This window comes from Jaculus jaculus, chromosome 2 (assembly GCF_020740685.1).
Source record: "Jaculus jaculus isolate mJacJac1 chromosome 2, mJacJac1.mat.Y.cur, whole genome shotgun sequence".
Taxonomy (NCBI): Eukaryota; Metazoa; Chordata; class Mammalia; order Rodentia; family Dipodidae; genus Jaculus; species Jaculus jaculus.
In genome coordinates, this window is record NC_059103.1 from 195440433 (window position 1) to 195457004 (window position 16572).

Sequence of the window (16572 nt, forward strand, 5' to 3'; positions counted from 1 at the left end):
AATAAGTATTCACGCGTGCATGCGCGCACACACACATACATACATACATGCATATATTTTTGAGATAGGGTTTCACTCTAGCCCAAGCTGACATGGAACTCACTATGTAGTCTCAGGCTGGCCTTGAACTCACAGTGATCCTCCTACCTCAGCCACCCGCATGCTGGGATCAGAGGTGTTTGCTGCCATACCCTACTCAGAAAAGGTGTTTTTTTCACAGGGCCAAAGCTCCCCTTTTGTACTGAAGGCAGCCATTGTCAATAGAAGAACTAGCTTTACCTTTCTCACATATGACACCAATTCTCCCGAATAGTATTGCGACACGCTGATGAGGTCAGGGCTATTTGCTTGATTAATACGAAGAAGGGGCAGGTCAAGGGCAGAGGCAAGCTATAAGAAAGAAAGATACATCTATTCTTCTGATTCAGAAAGTTCTAGAAAGGTCTCTTTTTAGAAGAAGTACCACATAATACAACATTTAGGTTTTACCAAATAGAGGACAACAGTTATCACCAAGTCTCATCAATATATTGAATAGCTTCTGACAACACATTAAAAAAAATAATTGGGCTGGAAAGATTGATTAGTGCTTAAGGTGCTTTCTTGCAAAGCCAAAGGACCTAGGTTAGATTCCCCAGGATCCATGTAAGCCAGATACACAGGGTGGTGCATGCATCTGGAGTTCGTATGCAGTGGCTGGAGGTCCTGGGATACCCATTTCTCTCTCTTTCTCTCTGTTTTTCTCTATCTGCCTTTTCTTTCTCTTGTTGCCTCTTTTTTTTTTCCCTTTTCCTTTTTTTTTTTTTCTTCAAGGTAGGGTCTCACTGTAGCTCAGGCTGACCTGGAATTCACTCTGTGTTCTCAGGGTGGCCTCAAACTCACAGCAACTCTCCTACCTCTGCCTCCCAAGTGGTGGGATTAAAGGTGTGGGACATCATGCCTGGCTTTCTCTTTGCCTCTTTATCTTTCAAATAAATAAAATAAAATAAATAAAAAAATATTTTAAAAAAGGAGAATTCACTTCACTATGTAGTCTCAGGCTGGCCTTGAATTTACAGTGAACCTCCTACCTGGGCCTCCAGAGTACTGATATCAAAGGCATGCACCACCACATCCAGCTCAACATTTTTTTTTTTTTTTTTAAATGGTTAGGAAATTTGTCTGGCTGCATAAGACCTTGGGTTCCATCCAAAGCCCTGGAGGGTTTAAGTTTTAATTCATATAGACCTAGGGTATAATGACTCAAACGACTCATATTTTATTTACTTACTTTTTAAAAAGATTTTTAAATTTAGGGTCGCGTTCTAGACCAGGCTGACCTAGAATCCACTATGTAGTCTCAGAATGGTCTTGAACTCACATTAGTCTCCTACCTTGGCCTGCCAAGTGCTGACATTAAAGGTGTGCACCACCACACCAGACCGGGGAGGGGGAGGGGGCTAGAGAAAGCATGGTCATAACAGGGCTTTTAGCAGCTGCAAATGCCAGATGCAAGCACCACTTTGTACATCTGGCTTTCTGTGGATACCAATGAATACAACTCGGGTCATTAGGTTTTAGAGTAAGTGCCTTAATTTCTGAGCCATTTCTCTAGCCCCAGGACTCACATTTTAGCATACTGATAAAACCTCAAAAACATTTATTTTACCATTTACAAATAATATTCTATATATTCCAACTTCAAATTATAACCAACTTCAAAAATGTCTGACATTCTTTTATATTATTGCTAATTATTTCAGCTCATACAAGTATTTAAATTACCCAACTTGATAAAAAGATGAAATGTTGGGCTAATTATTCAATCTACCTTTCCCTCCTGAGAGCGCTCTCACCAGGATGACTATTCAGCACTTCCCTCTGACAGAGAGTGCTCTCACCAGAATGAATATGCAGCCCTTCCCTCTGACAGAGCGCTCTCACCAGGATGACTATCCAGCCCTTCCCTCTGACAGAGAGCGCTCTCACCAGGATGACTATCCAGCCCTTCCCTCTGACAGAGAGCGCTCTCACCAGGATGACTATCCAGCCCTTCCCTCTGACAGAGAGCGCTCTCACCAGGATGACTATCCAGCCCTTCCCTCTGACAGAGAGCGCTCTCACCAGGATGACTATCCAGCCCTTCCCTCTGACTGAGAGCGCTCTCACCAGGATGACTATCCAGCCCTTCCCTCTGACTGAGAGTGCTCTCACCAGGATGACTATCCAGACCTTTCCTCTGACAGAGAGCACTCTCAATTCTTTTCTTACCTTTAGGAATGTGGCTCTGAGCTTGGTGACCATGGATGGGTTTACCCTAATGCTTTCTTGCATGATGGATGTGAAACTGTAAAAAGAGATGCCTGGTAAGAAGATATTCCTAATGGTCTTCTTCAAGGGTAAATGTCAATCTGTCCACATTACCTGTCAATTAACTGCCAAGCAAAAGACAGGTCTCCAACAATCTGCATGGTGATCAAGACCTCCTCTTTAATGTTAATGGTTCTGATCATCTGATGGAGAAACTTGCGGGTATCAGCCAGAAACTGGCATACTTGCAAATTTGATTCCAACTGGTGAAATTCCTGAACCTGAATACAAATTTATTTAATTAAAAAATTCTAGATGGCTACTTTGCACTGTTTCCTTGAATACAGGTCAAATAAATTACACTACTTACCAATCATTTCTTTTTTTTTTTTTTTTTTAAAAAAATCCCTTTTATTTTTTATTTATTTATTTGAGAGCAACAGACACAGAGAGAAAGGTAGAGGGAGAGAGAGAGAATGGGCGCGCCAGGGCTTCCAGCCTCTGCAAACGAACTCCAGACGTGTGCGCCCCCTTGTGCATCTGGCTAACGTGGGACCTGGGGAACCGAGCCTCGAACCGGGGTCCTTAGGCTTCACAGGCAAGCGCTTAACCGCTAAGCCATCTCTCCAGCCCTTACCAATCATTTCTTGACCAAGTTTTTTATTTCAAATGAAGTTTTAGAAATATATAAGCTATGTTATAAGAAAGTAGCAAGTTTTCCCTCAAGATTTTAGGATTTGAAAATATTCCACTCCTTAATATCTTGTACATATGATATATTGTACATAACAGGTAAATATTCTCACCTGCCATTTTAATTTAAATAAAAACAATGAAGATCACCTTAATTCATTGTTAAAAATGTAAAAAGTCACATTACAACCAATGTGCCAGTAGTAGTATATTACTAAACCCCTTTGATATACTCTTTAAGACAAAACAGTGATTTATAATGTCATCAAATTTTAATGCTTAGCTCAAGAGGTCTGGGCTATGTGTCAAAATAAATAGGGTGAAAGACAAAAAGTACCCGAGGTTCACAAAGCTGCTTATAATTGTAATATGGACTAGAACAAACACAATCGGAAGAGCACAAGTAAGCAGTGTTCTGGAACAAAGAAACTTTGGCATGGAAAAAAATGGAACATTATATTACACTGCTATTTAAAGTGACCATCCTAAAAACCTCAAAGAAATAAAAAAAGCTTATTTAACCATTTTCCAAATTAAAAAAAAAGTTATATCTCTAAAATATACAGTTGTGACAATTGGATAGAGTTACAGGTTGTGAGTCTGGATGATGCTTTAAACAATGGAGTTTATACTATTGTTCTGATAGTATTAGTACCCATTTTAAACCCAAACAGACAAATATACCTATTTACCTAAATATGGAAACAAAAAGAATTACTTTGGGTACAGCCAATCTGAATATATAAACAACTTTATTTAAAAAAAAAAAACCACTAAGAGGTATAATATCATTACATACAATTTGTGTACTTATACCTAGTTTTCTCACCAAGGAACATTAAAATTTTTTTTACTTATTTATTTGAGAGAGATAGAAAGGGAGGAAGGGATTGAGATGGGGAGGGGATATGATGGAGAATGGAATTTCAAAGGGGAAAGTGGGGGGGGAAGCATATTACCATGGGATACTTTTTATAATCATGGAAAATGTTAATAAAAAATGAGAAAAAAAAGAAAGGGAGGGAGGGGGAGAGAGATAGAATGGGTACACCAGGGTCTTCAGCTGCTTCAAATGAATTCCAGACACATGGCTTACATGGATTCTGGCGAATCAAACCTAAGTCCTTTGGTGTTGCAGGCAAGTGCCTTAATCACTAAGCCTTATCTCCAGTCCCAAGGCACATTCATTTTTTTTTTTTTTTTTTTGGTTTTTCGAGGTAGGGTCTCACTCTAGTCCAGGCTGACCTGGAATTCACTATGTAGTCTCAGGGTGGTCTCGAACTAATGGCGATCTTCCCACCTCTGCCTCTTGAGTGCTGGGATTAAAGGCATGTGCCACCACGCCCAGCTACCAAGGCATATTCTTTACAAACCTAAAAGTGTTTTGCTTTTATTCCATCACATTTCCCCCAATACTTCTATGTTGTTTTCATAATTCTATTTCTAGAATTGTATGTTTCCTCAGATTCAAATACCATGCTTTTTGCTTCAACTCTATTCATGCTGGTCACGTAATTATTGCCCTAATTTTAAGACACTGTATATAACATTACAGGGAACAAGTTAATTCACATTACTTTTTCTTCTGATGAAATATTCTTTTAGGTATATTTTAACATTTTAAACTTGTTTAAACATTTTCAATACTTAAATGCTTTTAAACATTTAAAAATATTTTATTTATTTGCCAGGACAGAGAGAGAGGAAAAAAAGGGGGGCAAAACAGGGCCTCTAGCCTCTGTAAGCAAACTCCAGTAACACCTGCCACTTTATGCATCTGGCTTTATGTGGGTTCTGGGGAACAAAACTCAAGGTAGTTAGGCTTTGTAGATAAGCACCTTAACCTCTGAGCCATCTCTCCAGCCCAGATATATCTTTAAGGAGCAAAATATTGAGTGGATGAGAAAGTATGATTTGTCACACAAGAATCATATTTTAAAAGCATTCCTTACCTCCTCTAAAGCTTGGATCAGTTGTACAGTTTTCCTGCCTGCAGCAGTAGAATCATCATAATTTAAAGACAATATTTGTTTTGAGATTTCTCTGAACCAAGCTTGAAGATTTTCTATTAATATAGAAAAAAGGAAAGAGGAATGAAATGCAAAATACCTGTAGTTGTAGCATTGAAGTCAATCTTTTATAAATTTGGTTCTCACAGCATTTTTACTATGTGCTTAACATAACTCCCCGCAATTCTCCAAACACTCCCAACAAGAATGTTAAGACATGTGCCCTGGCAGGATGGACTTAACTTTCTGTATGAATAGCTTAGCCTATGACACTTGCTAGAAAGCATTAAAGGCCCACATACGTGCTGTAAACAAACCATACACAGTAAGGAGGCGTCAGGATGGACTTGACAGTTTGCAGGGAGCTTTGTGGACATGAGAGGATGTTTTAACTTCTTAAAAAATACTTCTTTATGGGTGACAGGGGAGAGCTTGATCACAGCATAGCATAGCAGGGCCTCTGGCTGCTACAAGCAAAATCCAGATTCACGCTCCACTTTGTGGATTTGGCTTTACACAGTAGGATGATGGGCAAAGATCTGACTAGTCAGAGAAGTGAAGAGCAATATTCTACCTAGATGAAGGACAAACAGCAGCAGAGGCTTCTGGGCAAGGAAGAGATGAGGTGTCAGAATGCTGAAGTGTGAGTGGTCGGTAGTGGAATTCTCAGCAGTTCAGGCCATGCTGTTTGCACTGATCCACCAGTGGACAGGAAATGCATTAACAGGTTTCAAGTACTCTGAGTATCAGGCAGTGCTCAACTTGGTCTCATTTAATCTTAACAATAACCCATGGAAATAAGAGTTGTCAGTCATTTCTCAGGTAAGGAAGGTGATGCCTAGAGAAACTGGTAATTCCATGCAGTTACACACTCCTTTCAGCTTTTTCCACAACTGTGTGTCCAGTCAAAGGCTGTGTTCTTACCCCTCCCAAGGTGATTCCCTATGGTTTTGTTTGTTTTTATCAAGAGGACTTTATGATTTATAACTCAAGTTACTTCAATAACTGACATGACATGCTAGGTATACCTGAAAGTTATTTATTTTTTTGGGGGGGGGGTGGGGTTGAAGCAGAGTCTCAGTCTAGCCCAGGTTGGCCTGGAACTCAGTTCGTACTTCCATGGTGGCCTCAAACTTACAGCGATCCTCCTACCCTTGTTTCTCAAGTGCTGGGATTAAATGTGTGCATCACTATGCCCCATTCTTGAAAGATTTTTACTTTTTATTTTTTTCTGGATGAGGGACAGGATGGAGTAGAAGCAAGAGCAGATCTAAAGTCAGAGGTGATGAACAAGACTGGGGCCCTGAACACCTTTGGCACATGATTACTTTTTAAAAGAATATTTTATTTTTTATTTATTTTATTTGAGATAGAGAAAGAGGCAGAGAGAGAGAGAGGGAAGGATGGAGGGAGAGAATGGGCATGTCAAGGCCTCCAGCTGCTGCAAACAGATTCCAGGTGCATGTGCCACCTTGTGCATCTGGCTTACATGGGTCCTGGGGAGTTGAATGTGGGTCCTTTGGCTTTGCAGACAAGTGCCTTAACAGCTAAGCCATCTCTCTAGCCCATGATTATGTTTTTTAAAAGCTTTGGTTTCTTTAAGTAGAGTTTACCCCACTGGGTTGTGTGGGTCAAATGAAAAAGACTTATGAAAGTACTTCTCAGATTGAAATAAGCCACACAGCCAGAAAACTAAGATGCTCATGTGAATGACATCAATCATAATGCTGGGATTGAAAGTATACTGCCAATATCATAGCATTATAATTGGCACATTCTTTTATTTATTTATTTTTTGGTTTTGAGGTGGGGGTCTCACACTAGCCTAGGCTGACCTAGAACTCACTCTGGAGTCTCAGGCTGACCTTTAACCAACAGCAATCCTCCTACCTCTGCTTCCCAAGTGCTAGGATTAAAGGCACCTGATACCATGCCTGCTTTTATTTTTGTCCTGATTTTTTTTGAGGCAGGGACTCACTTTAGCTCAGGCTAACTTGGAATTCAGTATGTAGTCTCAGGGTGGCCTCGAACTTCTATCTCTACTCCTAAGTGCTAGGACTAAAGGCATGAGCCCACATACTGGGCTTTTTAAGAAAAATACTTTTTTATTTGCAGAAAGAGAGAGAAAAAGAAACAAAGAGAGAGAATGGACACACCAGGACTTCTAGCTATTACAAACAGACTCCAGATGCCTGAACCACTTGGTAAACCACTGGGTACTGGGGAGTCAAACCTGGCCCTAATATAAAGGTTTTTAGTCAAGTGTCTTAATGGCTGAACCATCTCTCCAGCCTTACTCATCCTTTTGTAAAGGGAATTTCCTAAACGAACCAGGATCTAAATAAGTGAAGTGTAATGAGATACATCCTTACAAAACGTCCGAGGGTCTCCTCTTTTGCCACTAGATGGCAAGTGCTCTGGGGAGATGACCCTGCAAGCTTCAAAGACTCTTACACATAACCTAGCTCCAGTTATTAACATACTCAGGAGGTATATCCCTCTGGGAGATCACTGGGGCCACACATTCTTCATCTGCTCCCCCCAAATGCACATAAACACACTCATGAACCTTACAGCTCACCAGGGGAGGAGCTGCATTATGAGCCAGAAAATAGGAACCCTTGGTTTAGCCTACATTCCTATTTCAAAGATCAGATACTAAGCCTGAAGTCCAGATGGATATGAATGTGGCCACAGGGAGCAATCCTAGAAGCAGGACAAGCTACACTTCAGATCTTATGATCAACCCTTCGGGGACATCATCACAACACACAATGATGAAAACATGGACGTTTTACTTGGCTCACGTATGGCTTATCTTGACTCTCAACTTGACTGGACTTGGAATCACCTAGGAGGCAAACCTTTGGGCATGTCTGTGAGGGCATTTCCAGAGAGCTTTCACTCAGGTGAGAAAGCCACTCTGAACATGGGAGACACCATACCATAGGTTGGGATCCAGATGGAATAAAAAAGAAGCCAACAGAGTGCTTCCCTGCTTCCTGACTTAGGGACACAACGGGACCAGCCACCTTACACTGCTGCAGCCACAGCCGGAGCTGCTCGCCCGTTTCACCTCTCTCCCCACCATGCCTTCCCCACTTTGATGGACTGTGTCCTCTAGCTGTGAGCCAAAGTAAACCTTGCCTTCCGTAAGTTGCTTTCATCAGGTATTCTGTCACAGCAATGAGAAAATAACAGCCAGTTTCTAAGGCTTTGGTAATCTGGACGTGTATTTCAAACACAGCAACGGTTCCTCTGCAGCCATTACCATTTTTCTCCACTCTGGTTAGAGGTCTCACCCCTGAAAAGACATCAGCGAGCTCGGTCATGCGCTCGGAGCCCTCTTTCTTATGATGCTCCCACTTGGCTTGTTTCTCTGAAAGCATCTGCTTGAACATCTGTTGAAGAGACAGGGAAAATTCACTGACTTAAGAGAAAATCTAGACTTACACAGAGACCCTGTGAGACTCCCAAGTTACTTAAACAAAAAACCCTCAAAAATTATGAGCAGAGATGGCTCAGTGGTTAAGGTGTTTGTCTAGACTAACAACCTGTGCTCAATTCCCCAGGACCCACATAAAGTCAGACGCACAAGCATCTGAAGTTCATTTGCAGCAGTTAGAAGCCCTGGTGGGCCCTGCATTTCTCTTTTCTCACTTAAATAAATAAATAAAAATATGTTTAAAGATTAACATTGAAAATGCTTAGTAGCAGAGGCCAGTAAGTTAAAAAGGAGACATAAAGGGAAGAGAAAGGAAGGGAAGAGGGTACTTAATAGGTTGGTATTGTATATGTGTAAGTACAATGATTGAGATGGGGAGGTAATAGGATGGAGAATGGAATTTCAAAGGGGAAAGTGTGGGGGTGGGGGAGAAGGAGGGTATTACCATGGGATATTTTTTATAATCATGGAAAATGTTAATAAAAATTGTGAAAATAAAAAAAAATAATTAAAAAAAAAGGTTAACATTGACCCTGATGTCATCTCGTAAACATTACTATGTTATAAAATCTAAGGGCAAAGGTAGGCCATCTCTAAGATACTCATAGAATATATGCACATTAGCACAACCTGAAGGCCTAAAAGTTTTCAAATTTCAAGCCCAATCTTGGAAGAGTCAATTCAGATGTTGGTTAGGCCTAGGAACCAGCCTTTTAATGTGAACTAAAATTCTGTGATGACTGCTCTATGGTCCTTTCTAGGCACTAATTCTTGTGAGTCCAATTTAGTAACAGAACGGTTGGGTACTATGTTGCCAGATGACAGTGCATGAAATAAATGGGCCTAGAGAAGTTCTTTTTGGTTTTGTTATACAAAGTTATTTATTAATTCTGTCCATAATATCTTAGTCTATGAAGATTTGGGTGAGGTGAAAGACTTTTTTTAAAAATATTATTTATTTATTTGACAGAGGAGAGAGGAGAAGGTGAGGGTAGAGAAAGAGGCAGGCAGAGAACATGAATATGGGCACACCAAGGCCTCCAGCCACTGCAATGAACTCCAGATGCATATGCCACTTCATGCATTTGGCCGTACATAGGTGCTAAGGAGTTAAACCCATGCCAGCAGGCTTTGCTAGCAAGCACCTTTGAACATGGAGTGATCTGTCCAGCCACAGAAAATGTTCTTTTCTCTTGAGACAAACTTTATTAATATTATTATTTTTGGTTTTTCAAGGTAGGGTCTTGCTGTAGCCCAGACTGACCTGGAACTCGCTATGTAGTCTCAGGATGGCCTCAAACTCATGGCAAGCCTCCTACCTCTGCCTTGAGTGCTGGGATTAAAGTCACGTGTCACCATGACTGGCCAAATTTATTTTTTAAAAATATTTTTATTTATTTATAAACAGAGAGACATAGAGAGAGGGGGAGAGAGAGAATACAGACAGAGATAATGGGCATGCCAGGGCCTTCAGCCACTGCAAACAAATTCTAGATGTGTGTATCACTTTGTGCATCTGGTTTTATGTGGTTACTGGAGAACTGAATCCAGGTTGTTAGGCTTTTCAGGAAGTTTCTTAACTGCTGAGCCATCTCTGTAGCCCCAAACTTATTTTTAAATAAATAAGACGTTACATGAGAGAAAAGCCTAGTGTTAGCCAGTTCCTTTCACTGGGCTATTATGAGATAAATACTCATTTTCAGCTGGGTGTGGTGGCGCACGCCTTTAATCCCAGCACTTGGGAGGCAGAGGTAGGAGGATCACTGTGGGTCTGAGGCCACCCTGAGACTACAGAGTGAATTCCAAGTCAGCCTAGACTAGAGTGAGACTCTACCTCAGAAAAAAAAAGCATTTTCAGAAATCTTTTATTGGTCAACATCATAATGAAAGTGAACAGACAACAGACAAACAGTGTGTAGAGAATTCTACTGCTGACGAGGGACAGAGGCTGGGAGGGCTGCTGTGGGCTCTGTGGAGGAGGAAGCACAGGGATTTTGGGAAGGATTTTAATCTTTTTTTTTTTTTTTTTTGAGGTAGGGTCTTGCTCTAGCTCATGCTGACCTGGAATTTACTATGTAGTCTCAGGCAGGCATTGAACTCACAGCCTCCAGAGTGCTGGGGTTAAAGGTGTACGCCACCATGCCTGGTTCAATCATATTATTAACATGATATGTAAAAGGCCGAGGATCACAGAGAAATATTTATGGAATTTACCCTGTCCTTATGGGTGAGTGGCCATGATCAACGTCATCTGACAATGGCAAGGGGACAGGATGAACCACCTGCAGACTTTCATCACATACTTCTCAGAAGCTTCAGAGCTCTCAGACACTTGTTCATTGAGCTTACAGGTTCGTACCTTACAAGAGTGTAGGATGGTGGACAGTTCTTTAATTAGGAAATTAAGTGTCATACAAAGATTAAAATAAACAGGCCTAATGGCTGCTTGCAGGAAAGTAAGGAACTCATTCTAGGAAAGGCTAGAGTAAGGAGATAGGAAACAGAAAAATATAAGTTAATTAATCAAGCTGAAATCTCAGAAATTCAAACCCATCATCTCTTCATCTTTCTTCCTCACTACCCTGAATGCACCTAGATGAAAGGGCCATGCCTTATTTGAATTTGAAACACCTAGCTGGAACACAGTATGCAATAATTATTAGTTATTAAAAACATTATTGAATAGATCAAAAGGAGTAGCATTTCTCCAATCTTTTAAAAAATATTTTTATTTATTTTCAAGCAGAGAGAGAAAGAGAATGAATGAATGGGCACATTAGGGCCTCTAGCCTCTGCAAACAAATTCTTGATGCATCTATCATTTTGTGCATCTGGCTTTATAAGAGTACTAGCGAACTGAACCCAGGTTATCAGACTTTGCAGGCAAGTGCCTTAACCTCTGAGCCATTTCTCTAGTTCATTGTTTTAATTTTTAAAATATTTACTTATTTAAGAGAGCGTGCAAGCCTCTAGTCACTGCAAATGAACTTCAGATGCATGTACCACCTTGTGCATTTGGTTTATGTGGGTATGAGAGTAAGTCATCTCTCTGGTTCTTGCGTTTTTTTTTTTTTTTTTTTGAGGTAGGGTCTCACCCTAGCCCAGGCTGACCCGGCATTCACCGTGCAGTCTCAGGCTGTCTTGAACTCACACAACAATCCTCCACTTCTGCACAAGAGCTAGGACTTCAGGAGCACACCACCAGGTCTGACTAGGTCTCTGCTCTTACAAGACTATCACCAGACGATCATGGAAAACACTTAGCACACATCAGTGTCAGGTCAGTAACTGGCACACACTTTTTCAAAGCTACTGAATAAGGCACGTAGATCCTGGTTAGGACTGGATCCAAATGGGCACTGATATCTGGGGCTATATCCTGAGCCCACTGATCCAAACACAAGACACTGCAATAGAAGCCAGGTACTCTGAGATCATCCACCACTTTTACTATGCACACAGGAGGCTTTACTAGGCATAAGTATAGCCTCAGAATTCTCCTCAGTAGGCTCAAATTCCTTAAAGTACCACAATGATGCTACTGAACCTTTGCCAACAGGCTCTTGCAGTCCTTAAAGCAGACAACCCTACAAGGCCCAGCATGGGCTGGTCCGGCCCACCTTTCAGCCTCACTTCCTGCCAGCATCCTCTGCAGTTCTCCCTCCTGCAGCCAACTTTTTGGCTCTTGATTTGGTCCTTGCCAGGATGACAAGAGATGCATCATTGAACAATTAGGATTTGTCCTGAGAAATGTAATTTTAGGCGACTTCCTCATTGTATAAGCATCATAAGTGAAGTATCCTTTCACAAATGAAGATGCTATGATGTCACCAGGCACTTATGGGGCAGCAATCACACACGTAGTCTGTTGTTAACAGAAATGCTGTCATGTGGCACAAGGCTGTATTGTTTCCTCTTTCTGGAACATTCTCCAGCATGCTCCCCACTTTGTCCAGCCAACTCTTACAGATCCTTTTTCAGAAGCTCAGGCTTGTGTTCTCAGGGATGTATGCCAGGCTAGAACTGGGTCCTTTATTGTTGACACTCAGCTAATGGTGTGTGCCTCAGTGTGTCAGAGCACAAATCTCAGTTTTCATGCACACGATGCTGTGATCAGTGTCTATGTTCCTCATTAGACTAATCCCCACAACCTTGTACACTTCCCCATCACTGGATTCTCAATGGCAGCAGACACTTAGTGCTTAATAAGTGTTGAATCCTGTTCCTTTCCTATGTAAGAGCTAACGCAGAAGCCAGGCATGGTGGCACACACCTTTAATCCCAGCACTTGGGAGGACGAGGTAGGAGGATCACTGTGAGTTCAAGGCTATCCTGAGACTACAGAGTGAATTCCAGGTCAGCCTGGGCCAGAGTGAGACTCTACCCCTAAAACAAAAAAACAAAACAAAAACAACAACAACAACTCAGATGGTCAGGATCTATAGCTTGAATTAGAGATACAATTAAATTGTAATCTTTCCTGAAAAATATTTTTAAACATACTACTACTCCTTCCAAGGCTCAAGGAACATCCCAGAAAGAGGTGGAATGGATGTAAGTGTTGGAGATGGGACAGTGCTGTGGAACACTGCCTTCTGGACATCTGGACATGACACTCACAAACTCACAGCATGCTTCCTGTATAAGACTCTCCCAGTCAACATTTGGTCATGGGTGGGGGAGGGGCTCATGAGCCCTCACTCCTCCTGAGGCACTAGTGGCAGTGAATGGTTGCTAAGGAAGGGAGACACATTTTTCAGTGGTGTGGCCTCTGGTGAGTTGTCCATACTCACTATATACAACCATGCTCATGCAAGCAACCCTAACTTAACCTGGTGGGACACACACACACACACACACGAAGGCATGTAAGAAGGAAGGAAATTAGTTGGGGAGGAGTTTAGTGGAAGGGGGGTGAATATGATCAAAATACATTATCTACATGTATGAAATTAATAAAAAATAAATTGAAATTAAAAAAGTGCTAAAACCCTTGTGATTCATTATTTTTACCTCTTTGAGTATAAACTCAAATTGTGCAGTATCCAACAGTAGCTGGAAGAGGATCTTGGGATTGTACCTCGAGTCTGTCAGAATCTGATCCTTGATTTGACGAAGGCGTTTGTTGTTTGGGTCGCAGGCTAGAAACAGGAAGAAAGGAGTCACCCACTTAGTAAGTGTATAGAAATATGAAAGGTGGAATCTTATGTATTTTCCTACATTTCAAGCTTTAAAAACGTATTCAGCAAAATGGTTCCAACGGTATGTTGTGAAACAGAATACATCTTCACTAGAGAGCACAACGGAATGACCAGTGACAGCTGAGTCTGGCATGGATGTCCTTCCCCGATCCGCTGAAAAGGACAAGCTGCAGGACAATATTCTATAAGCCTTTCAGGGCTGCCTTTTCTCCACAGCCCAATGTGGCCAAGCAGAGTTCTTCCAGCTGAAACCAAAGCAAGCCTCCCACCCTCAGGAGTTTTACTTGCCTTTTTATTAATTCTGATTAAACAAGAGGCCTAGTACCAATCTGTGTTTTTGGACTGGGGAGGGAGTGTTGACATTACCTTCCCTTTGTTGGACAAACACCCAACTAGAAGCAGCTTATGGGTAAAGGTCTACTTCAGCTTACAGAATCCAACAGAAGCACCATCACTAGAGGAAGATGCTGGCTCACTTCCAAAGATGCATCCACAGCACAGAGAAAATCCAACAACAGCAACCACCACCAGCCAGAGATCCAACTGTCAAGGCTCTAAACTACTCTCTATACACCCAGTAGGGCTGGACTACATGATCCAACCCCGGTGACTCCTCCTCCAGCAGGTTGCAAGCTTCATGGAAAGCTCCTAAGGCTATGGGGGACATACATTCACATTTGAAGCACCGCAGGACGCCATGTCAATGATGGAAAGAACCTTTTGTGCCCCACTCATATTAACACTCGCCTGCCTGGGATAAGAGAGGGTCAGCTGCAGCCTTCTGGGACCTGATCTCCTTGCTCTGATCTGACTCTAAATAAATCACGCTGAAAATTCTGTGCAGGTATCCAGCCTAGACCCAGGGTGACATCCAGATCAGGCTTCTGTAGCCACTGGGGGACCCCAGCAGGCGCAGGCAATGTGGAAGCGGCCTAAGCCAGGGAAAGCCTGCAGAGGGCTAGGAGGCCACAGAAGAACCTGCCCGCCTTGGAAAGCGGTTACTCTCCCACATGTCTCTCACACCCGGACAGGCACTTCATCTGCCTCCAGTAAACCGTGTCCTTGTAAAATCATGTCAGACGTCTGACAGGCACAAAAGTGGAAAACAGATGTGGGTGAAGATCAGAGCCCCGACCTCTGGTACGAATACAAATCCAGGAGGTTACTGGCTGCCAGAATGTAGGCGCAGTGTAAGGCACAGTGGGCGACTGAGGCTGAGTCACTAGAAAAATCACAGCTGGTCTTATGACAGGCTTCAGTGAGGCTTGGGACGAGTTCATGTGTCTGCGAATAGAAGGTCTTTGATAGGAAGGACTAGACGCTGAGCAGCTGGAGGAAAATTCTGAGACTAGATTTGAGGTTTGTGAAAACAGGCTTAGCTAGTTAAAAGCAGATCACCTAGATGAGTAAAAAGTGGTCATGACATTCATACCACGGGTCAAGTAGAAGGGGACCTGGGTCAAGAAGCAAAATGACATGAAAACTTGGAAAGCAACATTTGTACAAAATGTTTAAAAGCCCTATTGAAGGTTGAGGAGAATTCCCTCCCATTTTCAAAGGGTGAGGAAGTCCAACTGCTGTTCTCACTGTGCATGGCTCCCAGGAAGCGGAGCCAGATGGTAGCTGGAGGGGCTGAGGTGGCGTCTGGACTGGAGGGGCATGCAGCTGTGGCACCCTGCTCGAGGGGCCTGCCAGCGGATCTGCGGGCTGTCTGCAAGAGGAGTGAAGGTCATGCTTGTCCCAGGGCACAGCCTCAAGAAAAGTTGGCATGCCAAGTGTGGTGGCATTTGCCTTTAACTCTAGCACTTGAGAGGCAGAGGTAGAGGATGGCTGTGAGTTCGAGGCCACAGTGAGACTACTACACAGTGAATTCCAGGTCAGCCTCGGCTGGAGCGAGACCCTACTTCTGACAACCCCCCCCAAAAAAAAATGTTAGCAGGCTGGGCTCCTTCTCGTTCAACATCTCAAAACGCCTACATTCCTTAGCTGCGCTCCTTCCTTCCTTAAAGCCAGCATTGGCTGGTCAATTATTTTCCCAGGGCCACCTCTCTGGTTCTGACTTTCCTGCTTCCTAATTTAAGGCCCTGTGATTTCATGAAGTCCACTAGAATAATCTTCATCTTTGAGGTCACTTAATTGGTGATCTTATCTCCCTCTGCCATGTGCCACTCCATGTATGTTCACGTTCCAGGGCTGAGCACAGGGCATCTTCCCCCACCCTGCTCCACACTAAGGACCGAACCCAGGGCCTTGTGCTTGCTAGGCAGTGCTCATGCCCTGAGCTGATTTCCAAGCCCAAACATAAGGGCATCTTTGGAGGTGGGTGAGCAGACATGACTGCTCGCTAAAGATCTGCAGCAATTCCCTATTGTATGCACCCTTCTTTATGTGAGTTCTGGAGAACTGAACTCCAGCTATCAGGCTTTGTAAGCAAGTGCTTTAACTGCTGAGTCATCTCTCCAGCCCTTGTATGCACACTTCTGATCCCCCAGTCTGGTCCGTGACAAACTCCTTGACCTTGAGAGCCAAAAGTGCTCCTACTCCTTAGCACCTTCCTGCGAGACAATGGCTGCTCAGTCATGTCACTGTCTATCAAAGTTGACACTAGCTTAAGAAGTCAACTTGCTCAGTAAGCACTTCTTTTAATGTTCATACCCTTACATTAATGCTACTCTCACTTTTGGTAGAGAATCTTCTCTTTTCAGGTGGCAGTGACCTTGGGATGACTCAGAAGGAAGGCATCATGGTGCTGGAAAGAAGTGACAGGAGTATTTAGCACTGCAATATCTCTATCACACCTTCCAAGGCTCAGGGTCCATTGTGGAAGAGGTGACAGAAAGAATGTAAGAGCCAAAGAAGGGTAGGACTCCTTACAACGTGCTCCTCCAGACACAAAGTGGCCTGAATATCCATGACTTCACAGCGCCTGACACTA

At 42.7% G+C, this 16572-nt stretch overlaps 1 protein-coding gene across 2 annotated transcripts in view; it reads right to left on the reverse strand.

The window, feature by feature from the left end:
- The window catches only part of Washc5 (WASH complex subunit 5), a 63596-nt gene that overhangs the window by 25910 nt on the left and 21114 nt on the right, over positions 1 to 16572 (reverse strand). For both annotated transcript variants that reach the window (XM_045143444.1, XM_004661403.2), the window contains exons 10-15: positions 13450 to 13577; positions 8263 to 8392; positions 4935 to 5047; positions 2404 to 2570; positions 2251 to 2326; positions 280 to 390 (exon numbers count right to left, since the gene is read on the reverse strand). In XM_045143444.1, the coding sequence (XP_044999379.1) occupies positions 280 to 390; positions 2251 to 2326; positions 2404 to 2570; positions 4935 to 5047; positions 8263 to 8392; positions 13450 to 13577 (725 nt within the window). The remainder of the gene's footprint in view (positions 1 to 279; positions 391 to 2250; positions 2327 to 2403; positions 2571 to 4934; positions 5048 to 8262; positions 8393 to 13449; positions 13578 to 16572) is intronic.